General features: G+C 43.6%; 1 protein-coding gene and 1 pseudogene across 1 annotated transcript; both read left to right on the top strand.

The window, feature by feature from the left end:
- Positions 1 to 295: 295 nt before the first annotated feature.
- LOC101357244 (glutaredoxin-related protein 5, mitochondrial pseudogene) lies at positions 296 to 761 on the top strand (annotated as a pseudogene).
- A 9,289-nt stretch (positions 762 to 10,050) lies between these two features.
- On the top strand, positions 10,051 to 14,994 carry NR0B1 (nuclear receptor subfamily 0 group B member 1). The gene is made up of 2 exons (XM_004386228.1): positions 10,051 to 11,230; positions 14,750 to 14,994. Exons 1-2 carry the CDS (start codon positions 10,051 to 10,053, stop codon positions 14,992 to 14,994), a joined length of 1,425 nt encoding a protein of 474 aa, XP_004386285.1.
- The last annotated feature ends 1,602 nt before the right edge of the window (positions 14,995 to 16,596 follow it).

Below are 16,596 nucleotides of genomic sequence, written 5' to 3'. Positions count from 1 at the left end.
ATTTAATAGGTATGTGTACAGAGAATCTCAAATGCATACATTTAATTTAGTTTTGCAATATATTACTTCATGAAGTCTGACGCTTCTGACTTGAAGAGCAGTGTAGCTCTAATAGCTACTTTTTGTGAAGTACTGTTGATGGTTTTTAAAAAATATATAACAACATCTCATACATTCAACAACTTTGTGAAGTAAACACAAAAAAACGTATTTACCCTCATTTTAGAGATTATCAAGCTAGAAATCAGAGTGGTTAAGATAGGTAGCTGGGGGCTCAAGTGAGGGAGAGTGATGAATGGGGTCCCTAGGCAGAGCGGTGGCGCCTCTGCTCCTCTGGGGTCACGGTGAGGACGGTGGCGGCCTGCAGGGTCCGGGCGTGCGGGCGGCGGGCTTCGGCGCCGGCGGCTGCTCGGCGGAACAGCTGGACGCGCTGGTGAAGAAGTACAAGGTGGTGGTCTTCCTCAAGTGGACGCTCGAGCAGACCCAGTGCGGCTTCAGCAATGCTGGATGCAGATCCTGAGACTGCAAGGCGTTCGCAACTACAGGGCCTACAACGTCTTTGATCACCTCGAACTGTGGCAAGGCATTAAAGACCATTCGAACTTGTCCACCATCCCACAGGTGTTCCTCATCCGCGAGTCTGTGGGCGGCTACAACATTCTTCTGTAGAGGTACCAGAACGGGGGCCTGGTGGAAGAGCTGAAAAACTAGGGATCCGCTCTGTCCTCTTAGATGAAAAGGAAGACCAAGACTCAAAGTGAGGGCGGTGCAGGTCCTCACTGGCACAACGCTCTGCTCTCCAGAGAGGAAGCTGTGGGTGTTGAAAACGCACTGCCAGCCAAGTTCTCATTATGAAGATGCAGCGGCTTACGCTACTCTTCAGGCGTGTAAGCAGTCGGTGATTTCAGTTTTTTTTTTTGGTGTTTGGGCTAAGAATATCCTATTGTGAACATAATTATAACCACTGCACTGTAATGATTCAATGTTGTATTATGATATTTCAGTAAACAAAATCTGTTCTTAGATTGTCATTTACTCTGCCTGATTATGGAGTAAAACGTGGAGCTTTTGAATCATCACTATTATTCATGACTCCTCAGCCAGTGTGTCAGTCTGCAAAGATAATGTTGTTGTTAGGTGCCGTCGAGTTGGCTATGACTCATAGCGACCCTTTAGGACAGAGTAGAACTGCCCCATAGCATTTCCAAAGCTGTAATCTTTAGGGAAGCAGACAGCGACATCTGTCTCTGGCAAGGAGCTACTGATGGGTTCCAACTGCCGATCTTTTGGTTAGCAGCTGGGCGCTTAACCATTGTGCCACCAGGGCTCCTTAAAGTCATTTCCAGGTAGAGATATTACAACAGTCCCAGAGCCTGATACAGGGCTAGTACAGAAAATTACCATCACCATTAGAAGATACAGCTATGTGGACCAACAGAGCAACAATTTTTTAAAGTGACCAGTCAAATCAATTTAATAAGTTGTCAACCAATGGAGCAACCATTTTTAAGCCTACAAGTCAATAGGATTTAATAATTAGACAATTTGATCAACACCGGGTATTGGGATGGATTCAAAATTGGTACATTGAGTAAAATAAATAGATTTGGTAAGTGGATTTCCTTGAACAGAGTAGTTGTTTGACACATTTGGAAAGTTGATTTTAGAGCATTTTGGGATTACAAAGAGTGTAAGAGTCATAATCCCAGCTCAGCAACTATGTGACTCCTAAAGCAGCTGATTGCCTTCTTTGTAGCTCATCTGAAGGAAATAAAAATGATTTGATCTTCAGAGGTTTCATGAGTCAGCAGCTAAAGTCTATTAATTCTTCCATAAATATAGCTTTAAACATTCTGGATGTTAAAAGGGAAAGGAGTAAGGCCATCTCCTGGGGTTTATCAGCCACTATTCTTCTACAATGGTATATATCCAATATTTATCTTGAAAAATAAGGAAAACACTATTGTTCATCCCTGTCTGTTTACTGAAGGAACTGAATTCTGAGGCAGTCCAGCTCTTTTAAGCCCAGATTGAAAATGCATGTCATGTTTCAGATCATCATGCCTTCCCAGGTCAAGAGCAGCTTACTTGCAAAGGTCAGTGTTACAATTTTACCCAGCTTTATCCCCACCTGTAATTGACTCCTACAGCCTTTAGCGAAAATTGCATTACTTTGAAGTTGAAGGTTGCATTCAGGCAGTCAGAGTGGCTTTGCTCTCTCCCTGAGGTAGAACAGATAATGAATTCTGCAGAGCAGGTGTCCAACTGATCAAGGTCATCCCACAATGAGTCAGTGTAAATATCCAAATTGTAGTTGTAGACAAACTCAGCACATGACAGGTGCAGCTGATGAGTGTCCTTTTGTCTAGCTGTCACAGTGGTCTGAGGACACGGAACAAATCAAATGAAGAAGCCTGTGCCTGCCTGAGAAGGTTAAGTCTTCACTAATCCTGTTGCAGCCATCAGGCTGGTGCAAATCGCTGCACTGGTGTGTTTGGATGATTTTGTTCCTCAGGAGCTATTTGTTCAGGGATAAAAAAATGGAAAGTGGAAAGATGAAGTCAGTTTTCTCCTGACGTTTCCAAGGATGAACGAATACTTGTGAAGGACAAGCAGGCAATCTCTCCTTAGAAAAAGTCAATCCAAAGAACCTAGGAAGTCCTTCAGAGTTGTGAATAGAGGATCACAACTTTTAAAAAAGCACAAGTAAGAAAATCAGAAGATTCTGCTCCTGCAAAAGAATAAGAATAATAACCAATATATTACAAGTTCATCATTTTCAGCACTGCACTTTAGTTTCAATTGCAGATTCTGCCTGAAAGTCAAAGGCAAAGGCATCAAAAAAGTGTAAAGTGTGAATGATTAAATTAAAGTCACAAAAATGGGTTTAAGTTACTTGTTGCTGTTGTTGTTAGGTGCCGTCAAGTCGGTTCCAAGTCATAGCGACCCTGTGTACGACCGAACAGAACACTGCCCCATCTTGTGCCTTCCTCACAATCATTGTTATGTCTGAGCCCATTGTTGCAGCTACTATGTCAATCCATCTAGTTCAGAGTCTTCCTCTTTTTTGCTGTCCCTCCACTTTATGAAACATGATGTCCTTCTCCACAGACTAGTTCCTCCTGATAACATGTCCAAAGTATGTGAGATGAAATCTCTCCATCCTTGCTACTAAGGAGCATTCCGGCTGTACTTCTTCTGATTTGTTGGTTCTTCTGGCAGTCCGTGGTATATTCAACATTCTTCGCCAACATCATAATTCAAAGGCATCAATTCTTCTTCGGTATTCCTTATTCATTGTCCAGCTTTCCCATGCATACGTGGCGACTGAAAATACTATGTCTTCATGGGAGGTCTCACACTACCTGATTTTAGAACCTATTACACCGCCACAGTAGGCAAAACAACTTGGTACTGGTACAACAACAGATACATAGACCAATGAAACAGAATTGAGAATCCAGATGTAAATTCATCCACCTACAAGCAGCTGATATTTGAAAAAGTCCCGAAGTCTGTTAATTGGGGAAAAGACAGTCTCTTTAACAAATGGTGCTGGCATAACTGGATATCCATCTGCAAAAAACTGAAATGAGATCCATACCTTACACCATGCACAAAAACTAACTCAAAATGGACCAAAGACCTAAATATAAAATTTTAAATGATAAAGATTATGGAAGTAAAAATAGGGACAACGCTAGGAGCCCTAATACATGGCATAAACAGAATACAAACCATAAGTAACAATGCACAAACACCAGAAGAGAAATAGATAAATGGGAGCTTCTAAAAATCAAACACTTATGCTCATCAAAAGACTTCACCAAAAGAGTAAAAAGACAACCTATAGACTGGGAAAAAAAGTTTTATCTATGACAGATCCGATCAGCATCTAATCTCTAAAATCTACAAGATACTGCAAAATCTCAACAACAAAAAGACAAATAACCCCAATTAAAAAATGAGCAAAGGCTATGAACAGGCACTTCGCCAAAGAAGACATTCAGGCGACTAACAGACACATGAAGAAATGCTCACGATCATTAGCCATTAGAGAAATGCAAATCAAAACTACAATGAGATAGCATCTCACCCCAACAAGGCTAGCATTAATCTAAAAAACACAATATAAAACATGCTGGAGAGGTTATGGAGAGACTGGAACACTTATACACTGTTGATGGGAATGTAAAATGGTACAACCACTTTGGAAATCGATTTGGTGCTTCCTTAAAAAGCTAGAAATAGAAATCCCATACAATCCAGCAATCCCACTCCTTGGAATATATCCTAGACAAATAAGAGCCATCACATGAATAGATATATGCACACCCATGTTCACTGCAGCACTGTTCACGATAGCAAAAAGATGGAAACAACCTAGATGCCCATAAACAGACAAATGGATAAACAAATTATGATATATTCACACAATGGAATACTACACAATGATTAAAAAAATCAACAATGAATCCATGAAACATCTTATAACATGGAGGAATCTGGAAGGCATTATGCTGAGTGAATTTAGCCAGTTGCAAAAGGACAAATATTGTATAAGACCACTATTATAAGAACTCAAGAAAAGGTTTAAACACAGAAGAAAACATTCTTTGATGGTTACGAAGGTAGGGAGGGAGGGAGAGGGGTATTCACTAACTAGATAGTAGACACGAATGATCTTAGGTGAAGGGAAGGACAGCACACACTACAGGGGAAGTCAGCATAACTGGACTAAACCAAAGCTAAGAAGTTTCCTGAATACAACCAAACACTTCGAGGGACAGAGTAGCAGGGGCAGGAGTCTGGGGACCACGGTTTCAGGGGACATCTAGGTCAACTGGCATAACAAAGCTTATTAAGAAAATGTTCTGCATCCCATTTTGGTGAGTGGCATCTGGGGTCTTAAAAGCTAGCAAGTGGACATCTAAGATGCATCAATTGGTCCCAACCCACCTGGAGTAAAGGAGAATGAAGAACACTATAGACACAAGGAAAGTATTAGCCCAAGAGACAGAAAGAAAGGGTCACATAAACCAGAGACTTCATCAGCCTGAGACCAGAAGAACTAGATGGTGCCTGGCTACCACCAATGACCGCCCTGACAGGGAACACAACAGAGAGTCCCTGACGGAGCGGGAGAAAGGTGGGGTGCAGAACTGTAATTCTAGTAAGGAGATCAGACTTAATGGTTTGATTGAGGCTGGAGGGACCCCGAAAGACATGGCCCCAAGGCTGTCTGTTGGCCCCAAACTAGAGCCATTCCCAAGGCCAGCTCTTCAGAGAAAGATTAGACTGGACTATGGGACATAAAATGATACTCGTGAGGAGGATGCTTCCTGGCTCAAGTAGATACATGAGACCAGATGGGCAGCTCCTGTCCACAGGTGAGATGAGAAGGCAGAGAGGGTCAGGAGCTGGTTGAATGGACATGGGAAATCCGGGGTGGAAAGGAGGAGTGTGCTGTCATAGGGAGAGCAACAAGGGTCACACACATAACAATGTATGTATAAATTTTTGTTATGAGTGACTAACTTAAATTGTAAACTTTGACTTAAAGCACAACAATAAAAAAAAGAAAGAAAATACCGTGTCTTCAGTCAGGAGCACCTTAGCCCTCAAAGTGACATCTTTGCTTTTTAACACTTTAAAGAGGTCTTTTGCAGCAGATTTGTCCAATGCACTACGTTGTTTGATTTCTTGACTGCTGCTTCCATGGACGTTGATTGTGGATCTAAGTAAAATGAAATTCTTGACAACTTCAATCTTTTCTCCATTTATCATGATGTTGCTTATTGGTCCAGTTGTGAGGATTTTTGTTTTCTTCATGTTGAGGTGGAATCCATACTGGAGGCTGTGGTCTTTGATCTTCATCACCATGTGCTTCAAATCCTCTTTGCTTTCAGCAAGCAAGGTTGTGTCATCTGCATATTGCAGGTTGTTAATGAGTCTTCCTTCAATCCTGGTGCAGCATTCTTCTTTAATAGAGTCCAGCTTCTCGGATTATTTGCTCAACATTAAGGTTAAATAAGTATGGTGAAAGGATACAACCCTGACACACACCTTTCCTGATTTTAAACCATACAGTAGCCCCTTGTTCTGTTCGAATGACTACCTCTTGGTCTATGTACAGGTTCTGCATGAGCACAATTAAGTGCTCTGAAATTCTCATTCTTCTCAATGTTATTCATAATTTGTTATGATCCACACAGTCGAATGCCTTTGCATAACCAACAAAATACAGGTAAACATCTTCCTGGTATTCTCTGCTTTCAGGCAAGATCTACCTGACACCAGCAATGATATTCCTGGTTCCACATCCTCTTCTGAATCTGGCTGGAATTTCTGGCTGTTCCCTGTTGATGTACTGCTTCAACCATTTTTGAATTATCTTCAGCAAAATTTTACTTGTGTGTGATATTAATAATTTTGTTCAATAATTTCCACATTCTGTTGGATCACCTGTCTTTGGAATGAGCACAAATATGGATCTCTTCTAGTCGGTTGGCCAGATAGCTGTGTTCCAAATTTCCTGGCATAGACAAGTGAGTGCTTCCAACGTTGCATCCGTTTGTTGAAATATCTCAGTTGGTATTCTGTCAATTCTGGGAACCTTGTTTTTCACCAATGCCTTCAGTTTAGCTTGGACTTGTTCTTTTAGTATCATCAGTTCTTGATCATATGCTACCTTCTGAAATGGTTGAACATTGACCAAATCTTTTTTGGTACAGTGACTCTGTGTATTGCATTCATCTTTTGATGCTTCCTGTTGTCGTTCAATATTTTGCCCATAGAATCCTTCAGTATTGCAACTCGAGGCTTGAATATTTTCTTCAGTTCTTTCAGCTTGAGAAATGCCAAGCGTGTTCTTCCCTTTTCGTTTTCTAACTCCAGGTCTTTGCATCTTTCATTATAATACTTTACTTTGTCTTCTCGAGCTGCTCTTTGAAATCTTCTGTTCAGTTCTTTTAGTTCATCATTTCTTCTAGTAAGTTACTAGGATATTTAAGTTACTAGGATATTTTAAATATAGTTGATGGGATGCAAAGAGTATAGAAAGATCCTTGAAGGATGTAGGGCCATGGTGCATATATTAAAATTAGTTTATAGCATTCTTTTCTGATTTCACAGATGAAAAGGCTCATGTTAAATGCTTTGCTCAATGTTACATCATTAAAAACCTAACCAGTGTTAACTCAATTGTTTTGTCACTTTACCACAGTGCCTGTCACACTCTGAGTATCCAAATAGGCCTCCAGAAAGCTCTGAAACCAACAGGGCCTGCTAACTTCTCCTCCCTCCAGGTTCATTGTGGCAATGGATGTGTGGCGATGCTTGCCCTCTATGTTGAGGGTAAGAGCTATATCCTCTCTCTCTTAAGGTACAATTGGCCAAAAAATATATTCTTGAGCACCTACTGTGTGCCAGCCATTGTTCTAGTGGCTGACATACAGCGTGATAGATCCCTATCCCTCAAGGGACTTTTATACTAGTGGGGGAGACAATCAACAAGCGTCAAACAACTAAATAAATCAACCATATCATGTTCTGATAAGTGTTAGGAAGAAAATACAATTGAGTAGTGTGATAAAAAGTAGCCAGCTACTGGCTACTGAAGGTGGGGACTGAGGTAGGCAAGGTTTTTCAGCTAGGCTGGCCAGTGGATTCATAAGGAAGATTGCTAAAGCAGCAATAAACAATACCTAAAATAGCTTGAATGTTGGAATGGCAAATAGTGAAACAGAAAATGAAATAGCATTGTCAATACATATTACAGTTGTAAACCAAGGGGCCTAGCCAGTGTTTACAGTCTGGGCCAAGAAATGTGCACAAGCAGAAAAAGTAGATACCTTCTGGGTAGTGATGATGAGGGATGAGGGTGAACTTCCCCAGGAGAGAGAGAGTAATGGTGGTGCTGGTGCATTATTACCTCCTTACCCTGAAGTTATCTCACAGTATCTTTTAAAAAGGCAAAATAACATTCGATACATCCAACACTAACTTTGTGCCAAACATTCTTCTAAACACTTTACGTGAATTAACTCACATATGAGGACTGTTGTCCACATTTTACAAATGAGAAACTGAGGCACAGATGGCTTAAGTAACTTTCCTGTGATAGGCTGAATAATGGCCTCCAAAAGATGCCCATGTCCTAATCCTCAGAATTTACGAATATGGTATTTCATATGGTAAAAGGGACTTTATAGATGTGATTATGTTAAAGATCTTGAGATGGGGTGATTATCCTGGATTAACTAGCTTTGTCCAAGGTAGTGACAAAGATCCTTAAAAGAGTCAGAGGAGATATGATGACAGAAGCAGAAGTTGGAATCTTGTGGCCTGGAGCCAAGGAAGTGAGCAGCCTCTGGAAGCTGTCCCCTAGAGCCTCCAGAAGGAACACCACCTTGATTTTAGCCCAGTGAAACTGATTTCTGACTTCTGACCTCCAGAACTGTAACATAATAAATTTGTGTTGCCTTAAACCACTAAATCTGTGGTAATTTGCTACAGCAGCAGAGGAAACTAACACATTGCCCAAGGTCAAAATGTCAGGGCCAGGATTAAAATCAAGGTAACCTGGGGCCCTTGCTAGAGATTTAACCACTGTACAATAGAGTCTCTCACAGTCAGAATGAAATTTCAGGTTGAACGCAAAATGGGGGTCTCCCGACTCCTGAGTTTTCCTCTTATGCTCAGAATACCAGGTCCTAGAGAAGCTAAAAGGAAGAAAGGGGATCCTACACCGGCTTCCAATCCCTCTCCCTGCTCCACATCTTGAGTCTTGGACCTAAAAGAACACTATCATAAACCTCTAATTTTAGAGAGAAGGAATTTGAGGACCAGAGGGTGATGACTTTGAGGGTACCCGGCTGTTTGATGAAACAACCATCTAGTTAAACAAGAGGCAGGTGGTGGAATGGGATGGCCCACTGAGCTCGGTACCTGTCTGGGACTCAGGGAAGGAGACTGTGTGGTAAGTGAGGACCAATGGATTTGGGCTCCCTGATATTTGTATTTCTCATTATTTGCTTAGGAAGGGTCAGAGGCAAAAAAAATGTGAATTACACATCTACCTAATGGAATACTTCTAAGAGAATCCAAGAGGGAAATGTGTTGTAACAACCTTTTAGTTCCTTGTGATTATTATGGAGCCCTGGTGGTGCAGTGGTTAAGAGCTACAGCTGCTAACAAAAGGTCAGCAGTTCGAATCCACCAGCCGCTCCTTGGAAACCCTATAGGGCAGCTCTATCCTGTCCTATAGAGTTGCTGTGAGTCGGAATCGACTCAACTGCAAGGGTTTTTTTTTGGGGGGGGGGGACATAGGACATAGTGGATGCCCATAAATACTGACTGAATTAAACTGAAACCCTACGATAGCATCTTTAGACCAGTGCTCTTTAAACTTTAAAGTGCATGCAAAACCCCTAGGGAATCTTGTTAAAACAAGATTCAAAGTTAGAAGTTCTGTTTGAGGCCAGAGATTGGGCATTTCTAACAAGTACCCAGATGATGCTGATACTACTGGTACATGGTCTATATTTTCCAAGGTGCCAAAAAATTAAACCTCCCTATCCATATACAAAATATTTCACACTAAGTGTGATCATTTGATGAAAGTTTAAAAGATGGCATAGAGTTAGATTTTTTTCCCCTTTTAGGTACCTCTGCCCTCCCAATTAAGGAGCAAATTAGATGCCAGAGTACAATAGAAACAGTTGCAACAGCGCCCCAACTCCCTGCTCCTGGCGCTCTGCTCCAGTCTTCCAAAGGCAGGGACGAGAGAGTAACGAAAGGAAGGAGAGAAGTGTCCAGAAGTTCTCCTGTCTACATTCTTCTTCATTCCCAGCCGTTAAGGAGCATCTGCCCCTTCTGAAGCGCCGAGGTCATGGGCGACCACACTGGAGCGCCGCGCCGCACCGCGCCGCGCCTCCCTCTGCTCCCTTGCCCGGGCGGAGAGAGCCGACGCGCGTGCGTGCGCCTTCGGTATAAATAAGTCCCAGGCGGCGGCCACTGGGCAGAGCGGGGCTGCCGGCGCCGCGGGCCATGGCGGGCGACGACTATCAGTGGCAGGGCAGCATCCTTTACAACATGCTCATGAGCGCGAAGCAAACCCGCCCGGCTCCGGAGGCGCCCCAGGCGCAGCTGCGGGGCCGGTGCTGGGGCTGCTCGTGCGGCGCGGAGCAGCGGCGGGGCAGAGAGGGGCTCCTGGGCGGGCGGGCCGTGGCGCTCGTGTACCGCTGCTGCTTCTGCGGTGACGACCACCCGCGCCAGGGCAGCATCCTCTACAGCATGCTCACAAGCGCAAAACAAGTGCACGAGGCTCCGGAGGAGCCCGAGGCTCGACTGGGGAGCCCGTGCTGGGGCTGCTCTTGCGGCGCCGAACCGCCACTGGGCAGAGAGGGGCTCCTGGGCGGGCGGGCTGTGGCGCTCCTGTACCGCTGCTGCTTCTGCGGTGAAGACCACCCGCGCCAGGGCAGCATCCTCTACAGCTTGCTCACAAGCGCAAAGCAAACGCACATGCCTCCGGAGGCGCCCGAGGCGCTGCGGGGGGCCCCGTGGTGGGATCGCCCCTACGGTGCACAGAGGCTGGGGGGCCGAGAGGGGCTGCCGGGAGGGCGGGCCATGGAGCTCCTGTACCGCTACTGCTTCTACGGTGACGACCACCGACGCCAGGGCAGCAAGCTCTACCACCTTCCCACGAGCGCGAAGCAAACGCATGCAGCTCTGGAGCCGCCCGCGTCTCTGCCAGGGACCCCATGGTGGGGCCCCTGGTGTGGCGCGCAGCGGCCCGTGGCCCTCAAGAGCCCCCAGTTGGTCTGCGAGGCTGCCTCGGCCGGCCTGTTGAAAACGCTGCGCTTCGTCAAATACTTGCCCTGCTTCCAGGTGCTGCCCCTGGACCAGCAGCTGGTGCTGGTGCGCAGCTGCTGGGCGCCGCTGCTCCTGCTGGAGCTGGCCCAGGACCGCATGCACCTCGAGACAGTGGAGACCTCCGAGCCTAGTATGCTGCAGAGGATACTCACCACCAGGCGGCGGGAGACCGAGGGCGACGTGCCACCGTCCCTACCCACGTCACAGCCACTGTTGGCACCGCCGCCGGAGACCAGGCAGCTGCCCTCGGTTGCAGAGGTCCAAGCCATCAAGGGCTTCCTTGCCAAGTGCTGGAGCCTGGATATCAGTACCAAGGAGTACGCCTACCTCAAGGGGACCGTGCTTTTTAACCCGGGTAAGGGCGCCGGCCTCGGGCACTGGCTTCTCACTCAGAACAGCCTCGGGCATTGCCTACAAGAGGCTCAGGCACTAATGAGTTTTCAGGGGTCAGGGGACTGTCAGGGCGCAGGCGAAGAACCAGGACAAATTCAGCAGAGTTGGAGCGGGGTGGGCGGGCTGCAGGAACCACTCCTCGAGGGTGGGTTGCTGCCAAAAACTCAGCCGAGAGGAGGAGGGGTTTGTACTTCCCTCTCTACACTGGTTACTGGAGAAAAGTTGGTGCCTTCAAGGGGCATAGCTATTCTTTCTCTAGTTTTCCATTTAAATCCGGAAGCATAGCTTTAAAAAAGTTTTTGCTCACTGCAAATTCTGCAACATCTCTTTCTGGAACCCAGTTTTGATATTTGCTAAAACCTTTTTGTTGGAGGAAAGCTATAAAGAATGGCAAGAAAGGAAGCTTTAGTTAAGGACCGATAGAGAGATTGTCCCCTAGGGACACTGTCAGGACACAGGATTTCAGGAGTCTGCCTGCACGTGGTCATTTTTATGGTCGAAAGCATCAGACTATCCCATCTTCCAAGTCGGTTAATGTCAGGGTAGCAAAGGAGCAGGAAAGAGACACACTAGTGGCTGAGTACTGTATTTTAGAGTTTAAAGAGACTCTAGAGACCTCCTAATCAACCCCCTCTGCCCTCCAACCTCCACCTCGTTTTACAGATTAGATAGCCAAGTCCCAAGAGACCAAAACAAATGGCTGGTGAGTTGCGGAGCTGTCCTGTCTCCTGGGACCAGTGGGATGTCTGCTGCACCACACTTACAGATTGTCTATGGTGTGCTGGATACTCTGTCCCCCCTCCTCCATGCCACCAAATCATGGGAGAACATCTGGAGAACCCCTGGTCTCAGGTGTGTCCTACACTAGAGTTACCTTCAACCAGCATCCTTCTAGAAGGATCACAAGTGAGAAGGAAGTTTCTGGGCAACTTGAGTTGGGATAGTTCTTATAATACTCCCCTCACCTCTCTTTTTCCTGGCCATGTCCCTGCTTCCTGCCTAGCATTTTTGGAATGAGTCTGCAGCAGCATTTGGTATGATAATAATTCATTCAGACCTCATGTTTCAGGACCTAGAGTCCTCAACCCATGTCTGTGACCATTGTAGGCCACCCTTTTGCTTGTCTCATTGTTTTCCAAACTTGCCTGTGCATGAGAAGCACTTAGGGGCTTGTTAGAAGTTTCTCCAGGTCCCTCCCCTAGAGATTCAGATTCATTAGCTCCAGTTCAGGGTATGCAAATCTGCATTCATAGTAACTGCCCAAGGTGAGTCTTAGGATTTGGAAAACAGCGTTTGCTTGCTCCTTCAGCCAGTGTTATTAAACATCTATTATTCACCTTGTTCTGTTGGGATAGGAAGATGAGACAGGGGCTCAGCTTCCAGAAGTTTACATTCCAATGGTTTCCCTCTTTCCCTGGACCCTGTATTGCATACTTTGCTCACCTCACCCCTCCCACAGCACACACCACACACATGCACACACACAACACACATCTCCCTTATTCTCTGTCTGCTTTCCAGAGTCCTCTCTCAATAGGAGTTTAACCAGCAAAGCTGAGTATGTTTTAAATGCAAAGGTACCTGCTTTTGGGGAAAAGTAATGCCCGTTAAGTCTGTGACCTTCTGTGCTGTTTGTCCTGTCTGTATTCCCTGATTATTATGTTTAAACCTACTTTCTGTTTTTTTAAAACTGTGGAGTCCATCTATCTGCCTTTCCTCTTTCCTAACTTTACTTTGAAGGCAAGCCTGCTTTCAGGAAAACTCGTTTTGGGGAGTGAAGAAGGGGTGTGGTGTGAAAGCAGAGAAAAGTAATGTGGAGTTCACAAGATGAAGTTTTAGCGACCATAGATCTAGACCCTAGAGGAGCTTCAGACTACTAGAGGAATTTCATGCAAGCCTCTTCTTGCTTTCATAGATGGAATTCAAACACAATGAAATTGGATCTCAAGTCTGGATATTGAGCTGTAGGAGATATTAATGCTTGGACTTCGGTAATCAGAATGGGAATATGGATTAGATGTGTTGCTTTATTTTGTTCTCATTTCATTTACCAAATCTGATATTTGCCTGTAATAGGAGTGACTCTCACCTATTGATATTATTATTGTTTTCAGAACATTGACTGGTTCTGCTACTCTGTGATGATTAGTATGGTGCTTTCAAAATACTTTTCTGTTGGATTTTCTGTAGAAAAGGGGAAGGAAAATTATTGAAATCATCACTGACATCATTTAAACAGAAAGATACGACTGGTAATTATTTAAATACAAGTTAAAGACATTTGCAACAATAGTACTATCATGTGGAAGCAAAGAACTTTTAAAATAAGCCTCTTCTTATACCACCTTCTTTATAAAACTTATATGCACTTAATCTTTCTTGCATTTCATTCAATTTCACTTAGATATCACACTGTACAGCAAGAGGGTAATTCATTTTCTATGAGAAAAGTTACTTTTGAATCATGTTTCCATCAGATATTTTCATGTTTACTTTAAAACCTCTTAATGGCTGTAAGACAGTGCTTTTAAAGACCTCTTACTTTAAAACAATATATTTAAAAAGAGCCTTTTAGAATGCTCGCTAGAATCACTCTCTCTTTTGTTAACCTTCCCCAATACAGAAATCATAGTGCAGTGAGCTAAGTGTCCAGAGTTATCTTTTAAATGATTATGGGCCTCTAGATTAAAATAGGAGTCCTGGTGGCACAGTGGTTAAGCATTCGGCTGCTAACCAAAAGGTCGGCAGTTCAAATCCACCAGCCGATCCTTGGAAACCCTGTGGGGCAGTTATGGGGTCACTATGAGTTGGAATCGAAATAAGCCTGCAGGCAAATAATTAAAATGAGACCAGTGAGTTACAGTTTGTGGCTGTGAAGTTTACCACCATTAGCTGGATAATGGTTATGATGGTAGGAAATTCGAGGAAGGATGGTAAAATATTTGTGATCTGGCAAAACTTCTTGTCAGTGCACACTGGCCTGTTTCCTATAAGTAAAAGCTAAAGTGCTTACCTCTTGAAATAATATTAATTTCTTCATATTTGCATAGATAGTGAACTAGAGCAGAGAGTCATTAAACTATAAGGCATTGAATAGTATATTAGGCATTAAGTATTAGGCATTTAATATTATATTAGGCATTAAATATTGTTATTATTTAATAGTAAATTAAGTATGCATTTGTTGGCTCACGGCCAGTGTATTTTAAATAGCTGTATACAAACATAAAATCAAGAAAAATCAGTTGCTATCGAGTCGATTGCGACTCATAGCAACCCCATATGCATCAGAGTAGTAGTGAATACTAAATAAGAACAGTTACGTGATGTTTCATTCTTGAAAGCATCGCTTCTGAACACTTGGAATTGGTTTGGCATTTTCTCCTTGCTCTAGAAAACCCTTTCAGCCAGGAAGCATGAGCTCTTGTTTAAGGTGAGCTGCTTGTAAACAAAGAGTTTTTTCCTTTTTTTTTTCTTCCAGACCTGCCAGGCCTGCATTGCGTGAAGTACATCCAGGGACTTCAATGGGGAACTCAGCAGATACTCAATGAACACGTCAGGATGACGCACAGAGGGCACCAAGCCAGATTCGTGGAACTGAATTGTGCCCTTTCCCTGCTGAGATTCATCAATGCCAATGTCATTGCTGAACTGTTCTTCAGGCCCATCATTGGCACAGTGAGCATGGATGATATGATGCTGGAAATGCTCTGTGCAAAGTTATGAAGACATGTTGACCACACAAGTGTAGTTCACCATGAAGGATAAGGTGCTGTGGGCAGAAGAATATAAAATATTGTACAATAAACTTTCTTACTCTTTTTACATGCATAGTATTTTTGTATTCAATTAAAGAAAAAAACTTTAGTTACAGACAATTAAAAAATCCTCTGTTCTACACTGTTTCATTGTGAAGGAAAACATTTGCAAACAGGTCCATACCTCTGTACCTGTTTACGGAAAGAGCAGGGTGCTACACTCATAAGCTATGTTTACAAGTTTGTTGATTTTCTGAAGGTCCCTGGGTGACACAGTTTGCTGTCAACTGCTAACCTAAAGGTTGGCAGTTTGAACCCACCTGGCTGTGCCAGAGAAGAAAGGCCTGGTGATCTGCTTCCATAAAGATTACAGTCCAGAAAACCCTATGGAGCAGTTCTATTCTGTAACATATGGGGCCACCATGAGTCAGAATTGACTTGATGGCAAAGGATTTTTTTTTTTTTTAATATCGCCTCTCAGTTGAATCTGCTAAAATTCGAATTGGTAACATGAAGTTATAATGCACCTTAATGTGTTAACCACTACTTTGATTGAAAAGAGTTCTGTCAGGGCTTAAGTAAGGCTTTAAAAATTATTAAAATCCTAGCTAGCATAAACAAAAATGAAGTTATCTTGGTAGGTAGCATCCTGACATTTAATATTACGATACGCCAGTGTCAGTGGGGGAGGACTTCGTTCTATCTGTGTTTCCACTTCCGTTAGTTGTGTGGAAGAAAGCATCCATACCCATGTTGTATCAAATGGCAATCTGTGATCATAAAGGCAACGATCAGTGAAGCAAGAGATTTTTCAGAGTTTTATTTTGGGAATTTTTCTGTACATGGTTGTGGATTTGAAATAGAGGAAATTCCACGAGACACTTACATTCTATAAACCTGCAGTTGCAATCAAGTTGTTTCTGACTCACGGCGACCCCATGTATGTCAGAGTACAGCTGTGCCCCATAGGGTTTTCAGTGGCTGAGTTTTCAAAAGCAGATCGCGAGGCCTTTCTTCCAAGGTGCCTCTGGGTGGACTTGAACCTCCAACCTTTTGGTTAGCAACCAAGTGCATCAACTGCTTGCACAAGCTGGGGACTCCTACATTCTGTAAGGAGGGTTTATAGTCCCAGAAACCTCAATGTTATTAGAAACCCCTAGTTTTATCTTACCTTTTAGATATATTACACATGTAACTGTCACATTGAACAAGCATGGCATGAAATCATAAAGCAACATTATTGTTGGCTCCTGCTGTCCCTTTAAATGTAATCTGTAGATCTAGTTCTTCCTTGTCCCTAGATGAAGTTTAAGTCACTGCATGTCCATTCACTTACGGGTAATAAATTGCTCATTGGTAATTAATACATCTAGTCAATTGTAGGGGTTCTTAAACATTGTTTTGTGTGCCAGGGACCTCTTTGTCAGTCTGGTGAATTCTGTGGACATCTTCTCAGAATCAAGCTCTCAAAATAATGCAGAAAATAAGATACTTTTGGGGGGGGGAATATGGGAGGGGTGGGGGGGGAATATTAAATAGGCAATAGACAAGTGGTATCTTGGGTGAAGGG

The sequence above is a fragment of the Trichechus manatus genome, unplaced genomic scaffold (assembly GCF_000243295.1).
Source record: "Trichechus manatus latirostris isolate Lorelei unplaced genomic scaffold, TriManLat1.0 scaffold00159, whole genome shotgun sequence".
Taxonomy (NCBI): domain Eukaryota; kingdom Metazoa; phylum Chordata; class Mammalia; order Sirenia; family Trichechidae; genus Trichechus; species Trichechus manatus.
The sequence above is the reverse complement of the archived record's forward strand: the minus strand, read 5'-3'. Positions and strand labels throughout refer to the sequence as shown.

Bases quoted from the DNA above. Each gene is read 5' to 3' on its own strand.
- NR0B1 (XM_004386228.1), top strand. From the start codon at position 10,051: ATGGCGGGCGACGACTATCAGTGGCAGGGCAGCATCCTTTACAACATG. The intron at 11,231-14,749 runs GTAAGGGCGCCG...TTTTTCTTCCAG, and splicing joins GACCGTGCTTTTTAACCCGG to ACCTGCCAGGCCTGCATTGC.